Source organism: Tamandua tetradactyla, chromosome 20, assembly GCF_023851605.1.
Source record: "Tamandua tetradactyla isolate mTamTet1 chromosome 20, mTamTet1.pri, whole genome shotgun sequence".
NCBI classification, from domain to species: Eukaryota; Metazoa; Chordata; class Mammalia; order Pilosa; family Myrmecophagidae; genus Tamandua; species Tamandua tetradactyla.
In genome coordinates, this window is record NC_135346.1 from 16891008 (window position 1) to 16914830 (window position 23823).

The 23823-nt window shown below is 43.8% G+C and overlaps 1 protein-coding gene and 1 non-coding gene across 2 annotated transcripts in view; one reads left to right on the forward strand and one right to left on the reverse strand.

The window, feature by feature from the left end:
• SPOCK1 (SPARC (osteonectin), cwcv and kazal like domains proteoglycan 1) overlaps positions 1-22083 on the reverse strand; it is a 551382-nt gene extending 529299 nt beyond the window's left edge. Inside the window, exon 1 of the mRNA XM_077138526.1 lies at positions 21901-22083. Within this exon, the coding sequence (XP_076994641.1) occupies positions 21901-22083 (183 nt within the window). The remainder of the gene's footprint in view (positions 1-21900) is intronic.
• On the forward strand, positions 3705-3809 carry LOC143665114 (U6 spliceosomal RNA). Its single transcript, XR_013166785.1, has one exon. It is a non-coding gene; the product is annotated as a U6 spliceosomal RNA (small nuclear RNA).
• Positions 22084-23823: the final 1740 nt, after the last annotated feature.

Here is a 23823-nt window from a genome sequence, read left to right on the forward strand (position 1 = left end):
AATAAAATAAGAAATGGAAGTGGAAATATAGCCACTGACTATAATAAAGGAGGTAATGAGAGGATACTATAAACAACTTTATGCTAATAAACTAGACAATGTAGATGAAAATGGACAACTTCCTAGAAAGGCATGAACAACCAACTTAAACTCAAGAAAAAATAGATGACCTTAACAAACCAATCACAAGTAAAGAAATTGAATTACTCATTAAGAAGCTCCCAAAAGAGAAAAGTCCAGGACCAGATGGCTTCACCTGTGAATTCTACCAAACATTCCAGAAAGAATTAGTACCAATCCTGCTCAAACTCTTCAAACAAATTGAAGAGGAGGGAAGGCTACCTAACTCATTCTATAAAGCCAACATCACCATCATATCAAAGCCAGACAAAGATACTACAAGAAAAGAAAATTACAGACCAATTGCTCTAATGAATATAGATGCAAAACTCCTCAACAAAATTCTTGCAAATTGAATCCAGCAGCATATTAGAAGAATTATACACCATGACCAAGTAGGATTCATCCCAGGTGTGCAAGGGTGGTTTAACATGAGAAAATCAATTAATGTAATGCACCATATCAACAAATCAAAACAGAAAAACCACATGATCATCTCGATTGATGCAGAAAAGGCATTTGACAAAATTCAACATCCTTTCTTGGTGAAAACACTTCAAGGATAGGAATACAGGGAACTTCTTCAACATGATAAGGGGAATATATGAAAAACCCACAGCTAGCATCATCCTCACTGGGGAAAACTGAAAACTTTCCCCCTAAGATCAGGAACAAGACAAGGATGTCCATTATCACCACTGTTATTCAACATTGTGTTGGAGGTTCTAGCCAGAGCAATTAGACAAGAGAAAGAAATACAAGGCATCAAAATTGGAAAGGAAGAAGTAAAATTCTCACTGTTTGGAGATGATATGATACCATATGTGGAAAATTCTGAAAAATCCACAGCAAAACTACCAGAGCTAATAAATGAGTACAGCAAAGTGGCAGGTTACAAGATCAACACTCAAAAATATGTAGTGTTTCTATACACTACTAATAAGCAATCTGAGGGGGAAATCAAGAAAAAAATTTCATTTATAATTGCAACCAAAAGAATAAAATTTGTAGGAATAAATTTACTAAGGATACAAAAGACTATATAAAGAAAACTATAAGAAATTGCTAAAAGAAATCGCTAAAAGAAATCACAGGAGACCTAAATAAATGGAAGGGCATACCATGTTCATGGATTGGAAGACTAAACATAGTTAAGACGTCAGTTCTACCTAAATTGATTTATAGATTCAATGCAATACCAATTCAAATTCCAAAAACTTACTTTTCAGAAATGTAAAAACTAATAACCAAATTTATCTGGAAGGGCAGGGTGCCCCTAATAGCTAAAAAATATCCTGAGAAAGAAAAAATGAAGTCAGAGGTCTCACTCTATCTGACTTTAAGGCGTATTATGAAGCTATAGTGGTCAAAACAGCATGGTACTGGCAAAATAATAGATATACTGACCAATGGAATCAAATAGAGTGTTCAGATATAGACCCTCTCATCTATGGACAATTGATCTTTGGTAAGCAGTCAAGCCAACTCACCTGGGAAAAAACAGTCTCTTCAATAAATGGTGCCTAGAGAACTGGATATCCACATGCAAAAGAATGAAAGAGGATCCATATCTCACACCCTATACAAAAATTAACTCAAAATGGATCAAACACCTAAACATTAGAGCTAAGACCATAAAACTTTTAGATGAAAATGTAGGGAAATATCTTATAAATCTTATAATAGGAGGAGATTTTCTAGATCTTCCACCCAAAGTATGAGCATTGAAGCAAGAAATAGATAAATGGGAACTCCTCAAAATTGAACACTTTTTTGCATCAAAGAACTTCATCAAGAAAGTAAAAAGACAGCCTACACAATGGGAGACAATATTTGGAAACAATATATCAGATAAGGGTCTAGTATCCAGAGTATATAAAGAGATTGTTCAACTCAACAGCAGAAAGACAAACAACCAAATTACAAAATGGGAAAAAGACTTGAACAGACACTTCTCAGAAGAGTAAATACAAATGGCTAAAAGGCACATGAAAAGATGCTCAACTTCCCTGACTATTAGAGAAATGCAAATTAAAACCACAATGAGATATCATCTCACACCCACCAGAATGGCCATTATCAATAAAACAGAAAACAACACGTGCCGGAGAGGATGTGGAGAAAGAGGCACACTTATCCACTGTTGGTGGGAATATAAAATGGTACAACTGCTGTGGAAGGCAGTTTGGTGGATCCTCAGGAAGCTAAGTATAGGACTGCCACATGATCCAGCAATACCACTGCTAGGTATCTTCTCAGAGGACATGAGGGCAAGGACACAAACAGACATTTGCGCACCCATGTTTATAGCAGCATTATTTACAATTGCCAAGAAATGGGAACAGCCCATATGTCTTTCAACAGATGAGTGGCTAAACGAGTTGTGGTACATACATACGATGGAATATTATGCAGCCATAAGATGGAATAAAGTTATGAAGTATGTAACAACATGGATGGACCTTGAGGACATAATGCTGAGTGAGATTAGCCAAAAACAAAAGGACAAATACTGTATGGTCTCATTGATATGAACTAACATTAATGAAAGAACTTGGAGAATTTCAGTTAAGAACAGAGACATTCAGGAGGTAGAAATAGGGTAGATATTGGGTAATTGGAGCTGAAGGGATACAGATTGTGCAACACGACTGATTGTAAAAATTCAGAAATGGATAGCACAATACTAGCTAACTGTAATATCATAATGTCAGAACACTGAATGAAGCTGAATGTGAGAATGATAGACGGAGGAGGGCTGGGGGCACAAATGAAATCAGAAGGAAAGATAGACAATAAAGACTGAGATGGTATAATCTAGGAATGCCTAGAGTGTACAATGATAGTGACTAAATATACAAATTAAAAAAATGTTTTTGCATGAGGAAGAAAAAAACAATGGCTAAACAAAATGTGGTATACACACACAATGGGATATTATTCAGCCATAAAAAGGGATGCAAACATGGATCCTAATACATGCAAAACATGCATGAAGCTTGAAGACATCATGTTGAGTGAAATGAGCTTGGCACAAAAGGAGAAATATTCTATGATCTCCTGATATGAAATAAATAGAAAAAGCAAACTCACAGAATGAGGTTCTAGAATAGAGGTTACCAGGGAACAGGGTAAGGATAGGGAATAGGGAATTAAGGCTTAAAATGTACAGTTTCTATTTGGGGCAATGGAAAAGTTTTCAAAATGGATGGTGATGATGGCAGCACAACATTGTGTATGTAACTAACAGCACTAAATTATGTACTCAAATGTGGTCAAAAGGGGAAATTTTAGGTTGTATATGTGTTAACTAGAATAAAAATTTAAAAAGAGAAAATCCATAGAACTATGCAATATGAACAGTGACCCATAAGTTAAACCATGGACTATAGCTAATAGTACAATTATCAAAATGTACTTTCATGAACTATAATTAACACACCTCACCAATGCAAGGTTTTAATAATAGGGTGATATACGGGAATCCTGTATTTTATGCATGATTATTTTGTAAACTAAACCCACAACCATTTTAATAAGAAAAAATACTGTAAGAAAAAAAACTTTTAAAAAAAGAATGGTTAGTGCTTGCTTTGGCAGCACATAGGCTAAAATTGGAATGAGACACAAGATCAGCATGGCCCCTGCGAAAGGATGACACACAAATTCGTGAAGCATTCCATCATTTTATATTCATGGAAATTGTGCGTAGATGCCTTTTGTGTTGAAAATCCCGCAGAGAATCATACTATAATCTCTGGGACCTATGCTGTGTTCATTTAACTTCTCCCCATCCTATCCTTAGTTTCTTCAAGCAAATTCATCATGGTTTTGATTTTTTTGCATAATATCACAGGTATAAACTATCTATCATTTGAATTTTAGTTGTAACTTATCAGTAATAAAACAGGTCATAAATGCTGTTATCAGCTTATTTGGCTTATTTTCCCCAGGAGGCTCTGAAAACAGTCATTCCTTGTCAAGAAAGTGTACATTGTAACATATTTACTACTTACTTAATGTTACATGGATTGCATATTTTTAAAAAGAAAAATTACAGAGAATCACTTATTACACTAGCATCACTACCGTAACAGTAAACCAGTTTTGCTTTTGGAAACTCAGTCAATCAATAGTGAAAGGATCATTAACTCTTTGCCGAGATTGAAATACTGGTAATACAAAGATGGTTTCAAAAATCTCAGCTCTGGTAATTCCACACATCTGAAAACAAGTAGTAGAAGGATTCCCAGCATTACTTGTCCCAATTAAACGAGCATATTTTAGTGATGTGAAAGATAACTCCATGGAAGATATTTGTTTTGTACCAATGACTGGGATGGGGGGTGGGGGGAATCACCAGAATTTTTTTAGATGATTACTAAGATGCTATTATTAAGAAATGCCCTATCTCATTTCTATGGAGAAAAGAAAAAGTGACTTAGTTTGTTTCATCCAGTTGTCAAATGTCAGAAATGCTCATTTTATTTTGATTTAAATGTGTGTTTAAATTTAAACCTGAATTTGTGGTGCCCACTTATCTTTATCTAGAAAATCTAGAGAGAGCATCCTCTTACTGACCCCCCACTCTCACCATTTCACTGCAGCTGGTATTCAGATATGTAAAGATATATATTCTCAAATGGTGACTTTACCATTTAGGAGAGAGTTTTTGTTAAGGATATGTTTGAAGATTGACTTTTTTGTATTGTCTTTCATTCTTTTGACCTTGGCAAAATGTATAGTAGATATTCACGATCATTGCAGATTTTTGTCTTTAAAATGTATCTTTTGTGTTTTTAAAGGCATTCATTTCAAAGTTGTGAATTTTATTATGAACTCAAAGAGGTAGAAGTGAAAAAAGGGAGAAAAAAAGAGAATGTTTAGTCACACGCATATACCTGCCCCCTATTCTCAATTTCATCCACCTGGGCTATACCTCACATTAAAGAACAATAATAATAAAAGGAACAACTATATTTCAAGCACTACTGACATCTTTTTTTTTTCTTTTTTTTTTTTTGCATGGGCAGGCTCTGGGAATTGAACCCAGGTCTCCAGCATGGCAGTTGAGAACTCTGCCACTGCGCCACCGCTGTGCCGCCCAAGCACTATTGACATTTTGAGCTGGATAATTCCTTGTGGTGGGGGGTTCTCCTGTGCATGGAACCATGTTTTTCAGACGCCAGCAGCTCCCCTTCCTGTCCCCCACCCCCACCCCAGCTGTGGCAACCAAAAATGTCTCACTTGACGTTGCCAAATGCCCCCAGGGGCAAAATCTTCCCAGTGAAGAAGCACCCATTCAGGCCTGTAGAGAGCTCCCAAAGTGCTGACACAGACCCGAGAACTGCTGCCCTTTGTTGGTAATGCTGAGACGCCGTCCAAGAGAAACCCTCCTCCGTGCCTCCCCGCGAGGCAAGCACTCCAGACAGGCCTGCCCTGAGACGGGTGGGAGGAAATACCGGGTAATGGAAACCAGACAGGTGTCTCGAACACAAACGAAAACAGACGCGTGGGCCCGGGTCTTGTCAGCATTCGACAGGAGAAACCACTAGACTGCTTTGGCAGGAATGCACTTGGTTTTTAATGATCTCCTCTCACTCACTCCTACCACAAAGGCATTAAAGCATCTACAAGTTGCACCAGTAGCAAGGGATCCATCAGCAGTTCTTTGACTCAAAATCAGGTTTGGAGCATCTGCTTCTGCTCCCAATAATGAACAGGGCTGGAATTCATGAATATCTCCACAGGGCATTCAAAGAGCTCTACAGAGAACAGGCTCTGCAAAACGTTCACAAGGTCAGGTGCAAACGTGAGAAAGGGCAACCTCCTCGGCACCCCAACTCAGGTGAGCTGCTGGGCTCCCACACCTGCTCCCCTGACACCATATCAACAGGGATCAGAGAAACATTCTCCTCAATCAGGACTCTTGCATGCATCATCTTACCTGTATCGACTGGGTATTTACACATATCTTGGCATGCCACATTTCTACCATATTCTTCTCTTTCACCAAAAAAAAAAAAAAAAAATCGCTGATACCCAATGCTGGCAAAGGTGCAAAACAGGCACATTCTACAATTCTGGGAGTAGAACTGATATGTGGCGACATATATACATATATCAATGGCCTTTAAAACACTCTTGCTAGTACACCAAGTATTTCTACTTCTGGAAATATATCATATGGATGCAGAAAGAGTCATGTGCACAAAACTATTCAGCACATACTTACTTAGCATACAAAAAACATGGAAACAACTCACTGGATATTTTCACTTGGTATATCATACATACATTCACTGGGTGAATACACACCATTAACGTGTCATTTGCAAAGAACAGCATCATGCTAAAATGTTTGTGTTAAAGAAAATGAGATAGAAAGAGAGCACCCAATTCATATAAATGAAGTATCAACCATGGAAGTAAAAACTTGGGTATTAAAAAGTCTACTAGAGGCAAATAGACCAAAAAAAAAAAAAAAATTAACAGCCACTATACATAGGAAGGAAATGATTCAAGTCTTTTTTTCTGTATCTCCTAAACTTTCTTTTAATTGTCTATTATTCAAATTGGAAAAAGAACAAATTAAAGTCAAAAGAGAAATGGTAAATCCACAGCTAGAATGTAACTACATCCCCTCTCTATGCTGTTTACCACAGTTTATTTTTATCAGCACTTTCAGCCAATTGTCATACCCTTAACTGCTTATTCTCTTTCTTCCCCAACTAGAAGAGAAGCTCCATGAGGACAGGGAGTGCCTAATTTATAACACATGCTCAATTAAGTGTTTGTTGAATTGGACGTATGAATTAAATTGTAGTGTTTTGGTGGTGTTTTTGTTTGTTTGTTTGTTGTTGTTTGTTTGTTTGTTTTAAGTTTCTGAATCTGTAAAACAAAAATGTTGGTCCCAGTGGAACTTCCATGCACTACTGGTTGGGGAGAGAAGGGGGAGGTAAAACGCTCTGGAAAACCATTTAAATGCATCTTCTAAACCTGAACATCCGCCTCACTATGACAATGGATTCCACACCCAAGTCTGTACCCAAGAATGTGCTGCTATGCAACAGCCCCAACCTGGAAACTACTCACCTGCCCCTCAGCAACACGGCAGGTAAACAGATTATGCACTATTCAGATGGCAGTGAGAATGAGCAAACTACAACAACGTGGATGAGTATCACAAATTTAATGCTGAGCAACAAAATTTAGTGTTGAGATGCAAAAGAGAACACCCTGCATGATTCGATTTATAAAAGTATAAAAACAAGGCAAAACTGAAATGTGTTGTAGGAAGTCAGGAGAGGCATCACCCCGGGAGCTGCTTAGGTAAGGACTGGAAAGGAAACCAGACGGACTTCTCAGACGTTGAAAATATTCTGTCTCTTCATCCAGTTGCTGGTGATATGGGTGTGTTTGCTTTGTAAAAGTGCATTAAGCGGTACATTTATGTAATGCTCCCTTCACTTTATGTGAGTTACACTTCAACAAAACATATTCTCTTCCAATCCTTGGCGGCTGAAGGCAGAGAAATCTGTCCCATGACTCCTTCTCCACTTGCTAAAAACCCTGACATACAGCTCTGACAAGAGCTGTAAACTCACAACACATTGGCATCTGTGCACACATCAAGTTCTGTCTCATCTAGGTTTTCCATCTCAATTGTGCAGACCAGGGGCCCTCCCCTGCAGTGTCTGGGTCTCTAAACTCCAGAAAAAGTATCAGGGATCGCCCAAGTGTTTCAGTAAGAGTTGGTAAGCTGAAGAGGTTGACCACCAGACAGATTCGGAGATGAAGGCCAAAGCTACTGTCCCCCAGAGACATGGCACAAGATGCCCAGTTTGCTGGACTACCCAGTTTGCCAGGACTACCCTGGCCATTTGCAGACTAGACCTTTTTCTCTGCACGATAACCCCCAGCAGGTTTGCCTGACCACCACAACACTCGTTTGCTTCATTTCACCTTAGACAAGACCATAGACTCCACGAGGCCCGGGATCATGTTCGTTTTGTCCCCAACTATTCCAATGTGCCCAGTGCAGTGCCTGGCACACAGCAGTCTGGCCAATAAGAATCCGTGGTGTGAATGTATGAATGAGCAAAGGAACAACAACTACTAAATCAGTGTTCTGAGCTCTAGTTTCTAGAAAGGCAAACCTCTAGGGTCTGGGATGACCATGGAAAGAAATAAAGGAAAACATTCAGAAAGCACACAGAGGTCTTCTGAGGTAGGAAGGAATTCTTAATCACCCAGTTTCTCTAACACCAGTGAAGAAAAGGCAGCATTACTTTATTTTACCATGGGTAGCACTTTGACTCTCTCATTCACTGAAAGTGATAGAGGCTTCATTCAAGATGGTTGGTCAAAAGTTATGGACCAGATCCAGAAACAGAGCAAGGCTAGCCAGATCAGATGGGAAATAAAAGTGCCAGACTCCAATCACCCAAGCCTACTAAAGTTACAAAGGAATCACCTTGTCAGATGAGCATGGAAAGACCTGGAAACTACTCAAATGCCCCTTAACAATAACCATACTCATCTCTTCAATAGACTTAACTATTTTCTCCCTTTGGCAACAGCTTTATCAATTTTAGTTGTCATTAATTTACCACTAATAAGAGGAAATTCAAAAACATTGGGTAAAGAAAAGGTTGAGAATTTGTTCAGTGGACAATAGCTTCAGAATAAGGAATATTGTCAATTACAACTTTCATAAATTTTCTAAACTTTTTGGCAAGGCTTTGCTTTAATGTCATCTGATCTTTCTGGAATAATATGGCCAGCCAACCAAAAGGATTTAAGGATTTAACATACCAAGGAGAGGAGGAGACAGTGTCATTGCCTGTCCCATATCCCCCAACCCTCTGTGTGTGTCCACGTGCCTGCATCTCTGTGCCTGTAGGCACACCTACCAGGAGATCAACATGCTTCACTACCTCACAATTCCTTGTCTATTTCATACCCTTAGCCCCACTCCCATTTCAGTTCCCTCTTCACTATGAATTACACCTAATGTCCGAGTCCATTTCCCTCAGCTCATCTATGCTCAAAACATATCAATTCTGCAAGAGGAAATGCAAAGTCAGACCAGAGTTGACTGGAAATGGGTCCCTTGGGAGGTAGGAAGATACACTGAGATGATCCTCTGGGACCTTGTCATATAGAAGGTCCCACATCAATTCCACTGTGGTGAGTTGCACAGACAGGGTCAAGTGTTATCACTCCAGGAACAACACCTCCTGACAATGGCTGCTGCTGAGGCCTCTGCAGGCCCAGACACTAGAAAGCAAGACCTTTCATTGATGTCAACAGGCGCCCTGCTGGGTGCAGCCGGGGAAAACACTACACATAACAATTTACTGCAAGTCATCAAAATAAGATGCTAGATTAGTCTACAATTTCATTATTATTGGAGCTAGTGATGCTGGCTGTTTGCAGTGAATAATAATTCTCCAGGATTTTCTGAAAATGCAGTCTGAGAACCACCTGCATCACCGTCATGTGAGTGACTTATTTAAAATGCAGGTTCCTGGGCTCTACCCTTGACCTACCAAAGGCCATGCTCTGGACTAAGAGGCTGAAATCCCATCTTAAACAAGTCCCACCAGTGATTTTTTTTTTTTTTTTTTTTTAAAGGAAAGACAGAGAGAAGGAAGGAAGGATAGAAGGAAGGAAGGAAGGAAGAAAGGGAAACATCTTTAAACATTTTCTTGTTTTATTGTATTCTGTTTCTCCGTTTTTGTTACATGGGCTGGGGCCGGGAATCGAACCGAGGTCCTCCGGCATAGCAGGCAAGCACTTTGCCCGCTGAGCCACCGCGGCCCGCCCCACCAGTGATTTTTTTTAAGCATACAAAGAGGTGACTTTCAGAATCCCTGCTCCAGCATCTCATTCTTAGCACCTTTCCTCTTTGCCTTGGCTAAGTCATCTGCAACTTGGCCTGGCCTCTCTTAGAATTGAGTTACGGTGATTTCTTCTACATGTCAGGACAGAAAGGGGAGAGCTGAAATACAGAGTGGAGGCTCCTGCTCGCTGCATACTTGTTCTCCCTGTGTTTTATTTGTACAAAGATTGCCTGGAACCTGCAGTAAGTTCTGCTTCCCTGCTCCAATCACAGACACCGACAGACTTTGCATAAATGCCTGCTCACCCACCACATAATTATGCCGAGAAATGTTGACTGCGTTCTCTGTAGTGTAATGTATGGTAGATCACACAGGAAGGGTTTGCAAATGAGTACAAAGAGTTGTATAATATGTCCTTCCTTCTTCTCTTCCCCAATGCAATTTTAAGTTAGTACTTCCACCAAAGAAAAGTTTGCTTTAAAGAGTCAAGGGAGAGGATCTCTCAAAGGACATCATTTCATAGAATCATAACAAAAGCAACCCAATAAAGTTGATTTCGACATTAGATATTGCCCTTCTGGAAGATCCCCCAGTAATTTACACCACCAGCCTGTGATCACACCTTTCCTCCTTCCCAAGGAGAAACCATCAGCCTCCTGCTGGTGACAGGACACCGGGAGGACCCAGGAACCACAAAATCACAACTGCAGGCACGGCTGCCTCTCCCTTAAACAGAGATCCCCGAGGGTGGAAACCTTACTTTCCATGTGTAACCTCAAAGTCTGGCACTAGTTGATTTCAGTGATGGAGGAGGCAAGAAGGGGGAGGGGGAGAACGAGGAGCAACCTACTTAAACAAGACACACTTTTTTTTTTTAATACAAACTTCACAAATCATCACTCTCACCAAGATACTCTATAAAGGCCTCATTTCTAAACAGTAAGGGGGAATTATAGGCGCTCTGAAGTGCAGGACACCTGACCACAGAGAGAAGGAGAAAGTCATCAGCTGCAGACGTTAGTGAAGTAGGAATTACTTTTTTAATGGGGATTGAGGGGCGGCAAGGGATATTTACACAATGGAGATAGATGGCTGAGGAAGACAGCACAGAAGGGCACAAAGAAGGGACGAAAAAAAACAGGCTATCCTTCGAGTTCTTGGGCCATCTGTGCATCTCACTTTTCACAGGTGAGTCGTTTGCCTGCCCCAAAAATGTGTGTTGAATTGAAATGCATAAAGTATGGCTTTTTAAATACACTAAGAGAGCTTGCTTGCTATTTAAGGGATTCCTGGGAGGAACGCATGTAATGGAAACACATCAAGGTCTTTCTGCTGTAAGGCATGCTCTGCCCACTGTCTGGAGCGCCACTACCCCCTCTGGTCACCTGGATAACTCCTGCCCATCCTGCAGGTCTCAGCTTCAATGCCTTTCTCAAGGAGGCACGCCACGGCCCACGATAATAAATGAGCTCCCCATTCCACCCCCAGTACATAGTCTCAGAACTTTCTGGCGCTTCTCTCAACCATACCTAATGATTATTTTGTCATTGTTTATCTGCCTACCAAAACCATCCATAAACACCAGGAGGTTACAAACCATGTCTATCTTTTTCACCCAGCGCTAGAAAAGGCTGGCATGTAGCTGTCATTTGAAGAATATTTCTGCGCCAATAAACCACGAGGTCCTGTCTTATCTATTTGTTATCGTCTGGGTTATCCTAATACACAGCCGACCCTCTGCTGCTCTGAATTAGAGGTCTGCAATGATCTGGAACTGAAAAGTGAGGTCTATGTAGAGAAGGAGCAAAGACTTGGCCAATCCTACTAGTATTTTCTTGATGTCTAAACCCAAACCTAAAGTTTGGGCACTGCCTGAACTCCAGAGAGAAGCATTTGCTAGACTCTATAGGAACCTCCTCAATTTTATGCAGAACCAAGACCAAATTGTAGATGGTTCATGGTCAGAGGGCGCTGGGAAAGCCATGCTAACATGCAAGCTGGCTGGTCCTTTACCTTAACATGGAGCCAAAATCCCTAAGTCAAACTGGGCCCTTCTGCAGGACAAAAGAGTTTTACTTTCTGAAATGGGCTAGAGGCAATTGCATCAGAGTTTAACATCAAAAGAGATGCCAGTTAGGACTGGTGGGCATAATGTGCTTCCCTGTGAAGCCCTTCTATAACCAGAATATTTTTCAGGCACAGCTGGGCACATATCCCTCCCAGACACTGTGTGGTTGGAGTTGCCAGTTTCCAAAGAGGCCCAGCAATAACGTCAAGTATGAAGGGAAGGTCTTCTGTGCCAAGGCGCTGCAACTGGTGAACAGTAGAGAGGATGGATCATACGCAACCCTGCACAGCCATCGAGGGTTGGCAAGGAATGGAGTTCAGACAAGCTCAAGGATAATGGAACAAACTTCCCCAACATTCCTCCAAGACACAAGTCAGGAAGCAGCATCTATAGCTGAGTGCCCGCTACTCACTCATGCTCACAAGACAGAGTTAAGAGAAGTGATAAATCAGAAGCAAGCAAATCAGAACAGTAAGGATTCCAGCCCCTCCAGGGTCATGAGCATCTACTTTATACCATGTGCTCACTCAGTCCTTCCAAAAATCCCAGGAAGTAGGCGTTATCATTTCAGTTTTATAAATGAAGACACTCGGACTCAAAAAAATAGTCTGACCAAAACCACCAAGCTTGTACTTGGCAAGATTGGAATGCGAACTCAGGTTAATTGTAGGCACCTGCCATACCATGACTCAGCCTCAAAGGGCTTCTCACAGATTCAGGGATTATGCCAGAATTGTGAGAGGGTTGGGTTTCCTGGTCAGCTTACCTTTGCCTCTCAACATGCTCCCCAACCCCCTCCCCCATCTGTGGCTATCCAACATCATCATCAACTACTAATAAAATGACACACAAATATCCAAAGCTGGCCTGACTTATTGGGGGAAGCCCTCCGGCAAAGAACTCCACCAGAGACAGAAAGTTCTGGTCTGGAATAGTTCATTCTTTCATTCAACTTCATTCAAACATTCTTTGAGCAGCTTTCATTGCTCGGCTCTACGGTAAATTCTGGGAACAGCAAGGTATATACAACAGTATATCTTCAAAGGGATCATAAAATTGTGAGGTTCTGGCTTGAAGACAAGGGGTTAGATGAAAAAAGTATTTCTCAGTATGTGTGTCTGTGTGGGACCCAGAATTTCCACCTATCAACAACAATAAAAGTGCATATGCCTATCCTGCTTCTGAAAGCTTTATTTCCCCAAGAATTCAACCAAGAGTTGTGCTTAGGATGCAATTTAAATCCAAAAGTGCTTACTGATCACCTACTGTGTGCAAGGCATGGTAAGGCTCAGGAAACATCCAACTATGAAAGAAGTTAAAACACAGACATATGCAACCATAAATCAAGGAGTAATATTTTAAAGTCTAAAGGAGTTGTTAACAATAATAAAAGTAATATCCTCTACCTACTAAGTATTTGTCAGGCCTGTACTGAGTGCCAACACATACTCGCTCATTTACTCTTTATGACAACTCTATGAGGCTGGTTAATTTGGAGGACGTTTGTTGATTTTGGCCTACCAGGTGTGCATTTCCCCCTAGGGAGCCACCTCTCTAGCCCCCTTAAACCACGTGATCCAATGGAACTCCACCACCCTTCCTCTCCAGGCCCGGTTCCAAGGCTGGGATATGACCCAGGCCAGCCAATCAGCACATTCCACCAGTTTGATCAAAGTGATCGAAAGAGGAAAGGTTACATAACAGGTGTATCAGCCAAGCGGCGATTCTGGGACCTTGCCTGGTATTACTGAGACAGAAAAATCAGATGGTGTAAATTTGTAGTTGTTCTGAGCTACCACATGAAACTAACCAGCCTGAGAACAAAGCCAACAAAAGGGAAATAAAGTCCAAAGATGGGGTTCCGGCAGACAGAATGACAGACACAAACACCAAGTCCTATGATATAACCTGAGCCCTGAGCCCCTGCATCCAGCCTTACCTAAAGCCACAGCTTATCAGTACAATTTTCACTTATAGGAGTGGTTGAGTTTTCTTTCCTCCTAGCTTAGAACAAATTTCAATCATATGCAACCTAGAGACCTCACCAATAGAGTATCATTATCCCCACTTAATAAATGAGGAGTCAGAGGTTCAGAGACAATTAAAAACCTGAGACTACTTTAAGTTAACTGCATGAGGTTGTTTGGGCCACAATGGTAGTGTGAATTTAGACCAGAAATTTGCAAGACTGCCAGGTGCTCAATTGTTCAGGGAGCATTCTTTTCCCTTCATCTACCAGTGCCAAGGTGGAATATGTGATTGCCGTGCTGTACCTTTCTGCATTTCTGTTTATTCCTACACTGAGAATGTGGCCCTCTGGAGTCCCAGCTTTATGCAGGGGTCTACAAAAGTCTTCATTCCAGGCACTTTCTTAGTTAGTGCATTAAAAGGGTGCATCCTACAATTGATGGCATCTTATATTGGATGAAATGGTGGGAAAAAATACTTGCAACTTTGGGAAAAGTATTTAATTTTGACCCAGGAAATTTTTGTTTTCAATTATTTTACATGGGGAGATAAGACCAAATGTGAGCTTGAATCTAAGACGGAATTTCCAAAGGAAATTTCCAGAGGAAAAGTAAAATGAGTCATCCTGGTTGGGTTCAGGATTAGATACCAAATATGTTTGGGTTTTGAATATGTTACATTGAGTGAATTAATAAGAAATAATTTATTATAAAATATTTCAATTACTCATATTACTTTGTCTCCCCAAGCAAAATAAAACAGTTGAGCTAATAATTAGATCCTCACCCCTTTAAGGGAAACTTAAAAACGAAAGGACAGGACAGTAGGATGGGAGATAAGTCCCCACCCCTGATGTGATGGCCACAGAAAAGCTGGCCTCACTCCCATAGACAGAGTAAGGTCTGGCAGGGGATGGGGAGATGTCCTATATAAATCCTGAGTCCTGGTCTCAGGTGAGGTCTGCAGTGGGTGCCTTTCTACCTCCAGCCTGTTTGGAGGAATCCCTGAAATCTAACTCACCAAACAGATGGAGATCACGGCCTAAGAGGGGCAGAGGAAGCTTTATTCCACAGTTACCTCCATCCTGAGGTTCAGAACTTGAGCCCCAAGACTGGAAGGAGATTTCTGGAGTTAGCAATAGGTAACCTCCTGTCTGTGAACATTACGCCCCATGAATAAGTCTGGTAGTAAAGTCACACAATTTGATTAATTCATGCAGGGGTATGAGGGAGAAAGTAAAATAGTCTTACAACTAACTCAGGAGTTATCTGAAATAGACATGGGCTCAGAACTCAAGTCTGGGTCTGCCTAAATCCAAAGTCCATGTTCTTCCTCTCTCCTTTACATATCAATTTGGAAGCTGGGATTAGAAAAAGTTACATGGTAGAAGGGACTCTTGATATGGACCCTGGAAGACAGGTAAGAAACCAAAATTCAGTGGAATAAAAAGGAAGGATGTGTCTTTTGTTGCTCAATGTGGCCTCACTCTCTCTAAATCCACCTCTATAAGTGGAATCATTGCTCTTTCCCCTACGTGGGACATTTCATGGAAGCGTGAAAGTCTCCCTGGTGGCATGGGAGATGAATTCCAGGGGTGATCCATCCCTGGCACCCTGGGATCAGCAATTCCATTCTGACAAAAGGGGAAAAGAAGTGTAACAAATAAGATATCAGTGGCTGAGAGGGTTCAAATAGAGTCAAGAGGCTACTTTGGAAGGCACTCTTACACAAGCTTCAGTTAGACATTGCTACCTATCACAAGTTGCCAAAGGCTAACCAATTTAGTATTGGTTTAGCGTATTCCAGCCAATACTAAAGAGCATCTACAAAGGTTCCATGCACTAGGGTAACTTTCCAGAAACCTACAACCTCCAGATGGGTCCCTGGACCAGAGAAGTCCTGAAATCTAGAGGGGCCAGCCTCTCCAGAACAACAGATAGTTCCATCTCCTTACCCCATATTACTGACAGCTCCTTCCAACATGAACAAGTTAGAATGGCCATAGCTCAAATATCCTTAAAGAGTGGGATAGAGCGTGGGCCACGGTGGCTCAGCAGGCAAGAATGCTCACCTGCCATGCCAGAGGACCCCGGTTTGATTCCCAGTGCCTGCCCATGTTAAAAAAAAATTAAAAAAAAAGTGGGATAGAAAGATCAAAGGTGATGGTGGAGTTATACAGAAAAGGTAGGGTTTAAGAAACAAATATGATTGCTGAATCATTAAACTGATATTTCTTTTAGTCTCCAGTATCTTAGAGCAGCTAGAAATAAAAACCTAAAATTGTGGAATTATAATCCATATCAAACTCTGAAATCTGTTCTACAACTAATTGTTGTGCTGTGCTTAGAAATTTATTGCTTTTTTGCATATACATTATTTTTCACAAAAAGTCAAATGTGATGACAAAAAATATTTATTCCTTCTAGCCTCCTATATTCTGGAGCAGCTAGAAGGAAAACTCTGACATGATGGTATGATACAGCCTATGACAAACTCTAGGATGTGTCCTGCAACTACTTGTTGAAGAGTGCTTTGAAAACTATTGCTTTCTTCTTTCTTTGTTTTGTATATATGTTATATTATACAATAAGAACATTTTTAATAAAATAAAATAAAGGCAGGATGTGCTGAAAAGGGGCATGGCAATCATTGTCCAATATGGACAACATACAGCCCAGAAACTATAAGGCATCTTGGAGAAGAGCGGGGTCGACTTACACACTATGAAACAATCACATTTTGGAGGATATCTGGTCAAGGTGGATTTTCTAATACTTAGGTGCAGTGATTCCCAATTTGCAGATGATTTTGCCCCACAGGGGAGATAATTTGTGTTGTCACAGCTCAGGGATGGGGGCGGGCAGGGAATGCTGCTGGCATCTAATAAGCAGAGGCCAGAGATATTGCTAAACATCCTATAATGGGCATCCTCCACCCATGACACAAATAGTGCTTGGGTAGGACAGATACTGCAGCTTTCCCTTTCTCTACTCTTACCCCATCCTGCCCAGTAATAAAACTTTTATTTGAGTATCTGGCCATCAAAATAATAAGAAGAGGTAATGTACACAAATTCTGGGTTGTGAACCTCCCAACCCCTACACATGTCCCAAGCTGGAAGGAGGCAGTGAGGCATGAACCCATGGACCGGGGTGATACCTCTGAGTTGATGGAAACCCACCATGGAAGGAGCTTGGGCCATCACACACTTTGTGGAACACGGCCACCGTACCAGCCCATCCTTAACATAAGAGAAATGGCTTTCTATCTTGTTTAAGCGTAGTTATATGGAGGCTCTGTTTTATGCAGCCAAATCTACATTCTAATCTTTATGTTAGTATTAAGTCATTTTTCCTAGCAAGAGTTAGATAGAAAGTCTATCCATTTGGGGTCGCTTTTTGGTTTTTTGAAAATATTGTGATAACAATGGAGACTCGCACCCAAAATCTCATATTCACCCTCCCACAATCTAGCTCAGCTGAAGTCCTACAGGAGTGTGGTATGTGGGGAGGGTGACCTGGGGGGCAGGCCAACTAGGAGAAGCAGCTCTACCATGCTTTCCAGGGAAGATCTACCCTTTCTCTATCAAGGACAAACTAAAGGTAGGGACAGAGAATATAAAAACAGTCTTAGGTCTATCAACTTTTAACCTGTCCTTCTCTAATGATCCCTGTGAAATAATTATTTCTATCAGTGGTCACCTAGTGCTGGGGATTTAGGGTAGTGGGTTCTTTAAAGAGCCAGGATCACAAACTCATTTAAGTCTCCTTGCACCTGTTTAATGAAAATGATTTTCTGCTACTCTTGATTACAAGCTAAGTTTCCTTGGTGACAGATTAATGACTGATCTGGTAAGCCATAGCACCTCTCTTGTTACCAGGCCCCCGGCTAAGCCAGCCACTATTCTATCAATAAGCCCCACTTGCCCTTGAAACTCATTATAGCTGAGCTATTAAGATCAGATGCTCGCTACCACCCCAGATCTGCCAGAGATCACCAAATCCCACAGAGCATGTGCTAGAAGGATAAAGAATGCAGACTGGTCCTTGTGGTCTCATTAGAATTACAAACTCGGGTCGCGCTGGAGTAAGATAAATGCCAGCCAGGGCAAAACTTCTGATTTTGGGGCCTGCCAAAGGTAATTACCTTGGACTTAAATGCCAAGATAATTGTGCAAAAGAAAGAAAATGTCATGTTTGGTGTAAGCAACAATATTATTTTAATCAAATCAGAAGCTCATTATTAGGAGAAGATAAATCCTGAAATAACTTTCACAATAAGCTGGACCCACCTGGCTTCCTATTCTACTCACTCTTTACCTAATGTTCCCGGAGCTGACTGTCCTTAGGTATGAAGCAGGAAAGACCTGCAATATGATATCAATGGAGACTCACTCCTAAAAGCCATTCAATTGTTGATCAGTTGAGTCAGGCTCCCTGGTTTCAGCTCAGGCCCCTCCCAAATCATTTGACTTAACCTCCCAACAAATGGAAGATAATAATAGTACTTCTCTCAAAGTGCTGTTATGAACATTAAATGAAATAACATGTGTAAAGTACCTTAAACAATATCTGGCACAGTAAGCGCCCGATAAATGTTAGCTATTATTCTATTTCTGCAATGTTGTAATTTTAAAATTACAACCAGCATGTATCACTTTTATCAGAAAAAAAAAGGTATTTTTTTAAAGAAGAAAGCAGAACGAGAACAAATGTATTCAGCATAAATTACAGAGTTCATCCAGTAGACAAGAGGTTACATGAGAGATGAGATCACGTTTATATATCTTGCTCAGCCCCCCAGCCCAGTGCCCATCATAGGGTTGGCAGTAAAATAACAGCTATGGAAAGCCCAAGCAGACGTAGAGAAATTGGGAGAATGGCTGTGACATCTTGATCTCTCAATCGCAGATCACGGGGGAATTAAATGCCTAACAGTTGGAGACAGGAAAATATTGTATAACTTAATACAAAGAACGGTCTTCCTCGTATCTTTCTTCTTAATTCCATATCTGTGCAAAAGTCCAGGTCTCCATCTAGCCCAAACATCCCTATTGCTAGTGTTTATAGAAGAAAGATGACCAAACAAACTGCCCACAAGTACCATTAGGAATAACCATCAGAATGTTGTCATATCTCCCCTGCACCCACTGTTCCAGGTAGCAAGCCAAGGTGTAGCTTGGAAGGTTTCACTTCTGGAAAGAAGGAGATAGTTAATTATTTGTGTGCCTAGAACAGTGAGACACTTAAGAAGGTCTAGAGGTCATCAGGTCATCCCGGAAAAGCCACAGGAAACCCAAGCATGGAGCACACATACTACTGCCGTTTCAACTTCAAAGCAACTACTCTCTAAAAAAGAGTCCTTAGATTTTAATTTCCCAAGATCAAAAACCACTTTCAAATACTCCCACTTGAGGAAAAACCCTCAAGTTCAAAGACGGCCAGTGGGGGAGGAAGGGAGGCAAGAAGTTTACTTTCACAATGACTTTTTAAAAATTGACAAGCCGCGTAACAGGGAGCAGCCTTTCAAAGTTATCAGTGGCTGCAACCAAACCACTAATACAACAGCAAAGAAGCTGGGGCTTTGTCAACCTCAAGCAATTGCTGGCTCAGGGAAAGTGATCAGGCTGGCTGAACAGTAGATGGGGCTTTGTCCATTGTCTACCAGATAGCTGGCTTCTATCCAGAGCAGCCTTTTACCCCCTGGTCCCAGGGAATTCAGGTTTTGTGGCTATTCCAAGTAAATGACCCAACTGGAGACACTTGGACTTGCCCTAAAAGAGCATCTGGCTTGAGTTTCATAGCACTTTGAGAGATTAATGGCATTAAATTATGTCTGTGCCATTGGTAGCAACAGAAGATTCCATGAAATGTATGAAATAGCCAATGAGTGAGGATTTAGAGATTTTTTAATTTTTAGGCATCTTTAATAGTACGCTAAAGTGTCATTTTAAAATAAATATGCTGTTAAGAATATTAGTTCAGCACCTAAAATTGCTCCAGAAACAGAAAACAGTGAATGCAAACAGAAAAAGCTTTTCTCTTTTAACAAAAAGCCCTGAATATTTTTACAAAACCTAAACTAACCTCATGTTTGTTTAAAATATTGATTCCCAGGACTCACCCCAGGAAAACAGAATTGACTCTCCAGGGAAGGAGCCAAGGTGCTGCAATTTCACAAACACCCCAGATGAGTGTCATGATAAGTCAGGTTTGGGAAAACACTGTTCCAAGGATACAAAATGTTCACAACTCCCAAGAAAACAAATTCCAATTTTTTTAAATGTAAAGCTGGAGAGAACTTAAAGATAATGCCAGGCTTATGATACACTGAGAACAGGAAATCCTTTTTTTTTTACATGGGCAGGCACCAGGGAATCGAACCCGGGTCCTCTGGCATGGCAGGCAAGCATTCTTGCCCGCTGAGCCACCATGGCCCACCCAAGAACAGGAAATCTTGAACATCATGAAAGGAGAGTAAACCTTTCCAGAGGCGGAAGACCCAACAAGCACAAGTGCTTTCAGCCATACTCAGCTGCCATGTAAACCAAGGCATCGGAAAGGGGAAGAGGGTGGAAGGGGGAGGGGTAAGGGGGGAGGTGTGGCAGGAGTCCCACGTTTTGGGGGGAAGAGGAGGACAACAAATGTTCTGTAAAAGTAAGACCCCAAATGACTGTGAAAGTTCACCGAAAGTGCCTGAAAGCCCCTTTCGAAGAGAAACAGCCCACCATCTACCAGGGGAGGGGGAGAGGGGATGCAGAGAGGAGAGAGAAGCAAGCTTCCACTCACGGCTATGGGCACATCATACTTCTCAGGAAGGGAAAAGGTGTCCTTTAGCTTGGAAAGTGAAAAAAAAAAAAAATCGAGGATTCAGTCAATTCTCAAAGCCTCCCCTGCAAGGGCTTGGGGCTACTGGGAGTGGGGCTCCTGAGAACCCAGTGGAGGAAGAGACCCCACACACCTCCCTCCTCGAAGAGCCTGTAAACTGTTCCCTGTTGTGATAAAAACAAGGGACTCCGTGGCACGGGTCTCTCGCAGGGGCAGAAAATTCCTAATTCCTAATACCAGGTGCCCTGAAAGTTCTTAGTCCCCAGTCACCCGGGACAGCCGCTCCCATCAGGCAGAGGGGCTGCCACCTGCTTGAAGGCCTCTGAGCCAGGTGTCTGCTGCTCCTCTCCGCACGTGTGGGCAGCTGCGGGGCAGAAACGGGCAGCAGAGGGGCCTCTGGGCGCCCAGGATTAGCTCAGTCACCTGCTCTCCTCCCAAGGCTCCCCCAAAAGAGCAATCCACCCACCCAGGCACCCCTCCAAGTCAGGAATTGCTTGTTCCCTTTCCCTGTCCTGCCAAATGCCCCAGGGCCAGACCCCCACCCCACCCCACCCCACCATTTTATCTGGCCGTTGGTGGGACCCTAGTCAGCCTCCATCTGTACCGGGAGCACCTGGCTTCCTGATTAATGAGACTGCTCACCCCACCCCACCCCCGCCCCACCCCCAGCCCCACCCTACCCTCTCCAGCAGGGATTTTCTGGCAAAACCCGAGGCTGCAGCCTCCTCTCTAGGGGGCCTGTCAAAGTCAACCATCAACGTTAGAACTCAAAAGCTTAGGGATCCCCTCTCTGCGGAGCTGCTCGGCTGTCCGCGCCCTATTTTAGAGCAGTCCCACACCTACACACCTACACACACACACGCACCTGGGCCCCAGGTAACAGGCAAGACAGCAGCCCTTCCAACTTCTTTTTAAAGTTCCTCCCATTCAAGACGCAGCCCCGGAACCACGGAGGGCAGGCCCGTGGGGCCAGGCACCCTCCCCGGCCGCCTCAGAGGGCCCCTCTGGGAGAAGCCCCCACCCACCCCTCCCCATCCCCGCCGCCGCCGCGCCCTGCCGCGGTACTCACATCTCGAAAGCGGTTCCAGTACTTGTCCCGGTCGTACTGGGAGACGGTGCTCAGCCACTGGTCATTGTCTAGGAAATTGCCGCGGTTGGGGCCCGCGCCTCGGGCGAGCGCGTCCAGGTGCCGGCCCTCCACCTGGAGCAGGCACCACGCGGCCGCCGCCGCCAGCACGACCATCGCGGGCATCTGCCGGGCAGGGATAGGCAGGGGCAGTGAGCAGGGGGCGCGGACGGAAGGGTGGGCGGCGGCGGACCCTGCGCGGACCGAGGTGTCGGGGCGCCTCGGAAGCAGGCTCAGGCTAGGGGGACCGGGGCGGGGGCGCACGGACGCGGGCAGGTTCAGCTCACACACCTGGGGAGCGTGCCGCGGCTCCAGACACCCCTCTTGCAAACGGGGGGCTCAGTTACAGATTAGGAGGCTGCGTCACAAATTAGGGGGCTGCTGTCAAACTACAGAGAACCCCCGTCACCACCAATTCTCCGGGTGCCCCACTGACCGCTGCTCTCGGATCAGGGGGTTCAGGACCCCTCCCCCAAACCCGGGAGCCCTCGACTCGCGAGCCGGCGCCCCCACCCCACCCCCACCCCCAGAGAGGTGCGTACAGCTCTGGGGCTGGGGCAGGGGAGAATGGGGCTCTGAGCAGCCACCCAGACTCGGGAAGAATCGGGGGGAGGGGGCGCAGCTGGGGGGCTCCCGTTGGTAGCCCAGGGAAAGGCTCTCCCATCGCCCACCCCGGGGCCTCCGCGGCAAGAGGGGCGCACGGAGATACGCCCAGGCTCTGAGCCTCCCAGCCCCCTGCATGGTCGCGGGGGGTCCCAAGTACGCCAACTTAAAGCGCGGGGTTCGGCGGAGCATGTACCTTGGAAGCCGGCCCGGGTCCCCGCGGCCGAGTTGCTGGAGCTCCTGTGGCGCGGTCGCGGAGGCTGGTCGGCCGGCTCGCTTCCTTGCGCTCCTGCCACCCGCCGCCGCCGAGCGTCCGGCAGCTTTGTGAGCCCGCAGCGCTCTGGCTCGCCTCGCCGGCTCGGGCGCGGCGAACGCGGGCGGAGGAGCCCGAAAGCGCCAGCCGAGGCCTCTGGCGCCCCCTGGCGGCCACCTGCCGCCGCGCAGCGCGCCTGGCTGCTCCAGGTCCAGCATCCCGGGATGTGCTTATTCCCAACCTTTTTTCCTTCCGAGTTCCGGTTTTCTTAATGAAATAAGCTTACAGGCCGAAGCTAGTGAGAGACAGCTGAGGGGACTGAGGCTATAAGGCAAAGAAGCCGGCCGATGTTGAGGCATTCTCAAAAGTAAGGTCGTTGGGCCACCCAAACCAGAATCACGTCCGTGGGGGAAGGAGAGGGCTTCTTAAAAGTGAGCATTGCTGGCTCCCGCCCCAGATTTGCTGATTCCGCATTTCTTAGGAGAGGATTCAAGAGTCTGGACGTTTAACGAGCTGCCCAGGTGCTTTGTATGCACAGAAAAGTTTGGAGACCTCTACCCCATCAGTCACCAAAGGGGATCAATTTCCACAGTGTTCACTGCAGGGGCCCCCTCACCTACGCGTTGGACCCCATCTCTGCACCCCATTCCCTTTATCGTGCCACTGCCATCAGCTCTTAAGACAGCCCCTCCAACCTCCCTTTCCATGATTTCTGCCCCTGTGTCCCACTTGGCACTGCGGGTATCCCTTGGGATTCTACCACAGAGAAGCCCCCTGTGGCTTCTGCCCCCTCCCCTGGGAGCTGGCCCCAGCACTAGGCTGTTGGCTTTTGTGGAGACGACAGAGGGAAAGGAGGAGAACTAGCACAGGCGTCAGGAACAGGACACAGAAATTCGAGGCAGACCACCCCACCCCTTTCCCTGAATTCTCTGCCATGTCTCATCACAGCTGGAAGGGATTTAACAGTCCCCAACCTGCCTCTTAGGCTGTTTTGCCTGCCATCCTTTCCT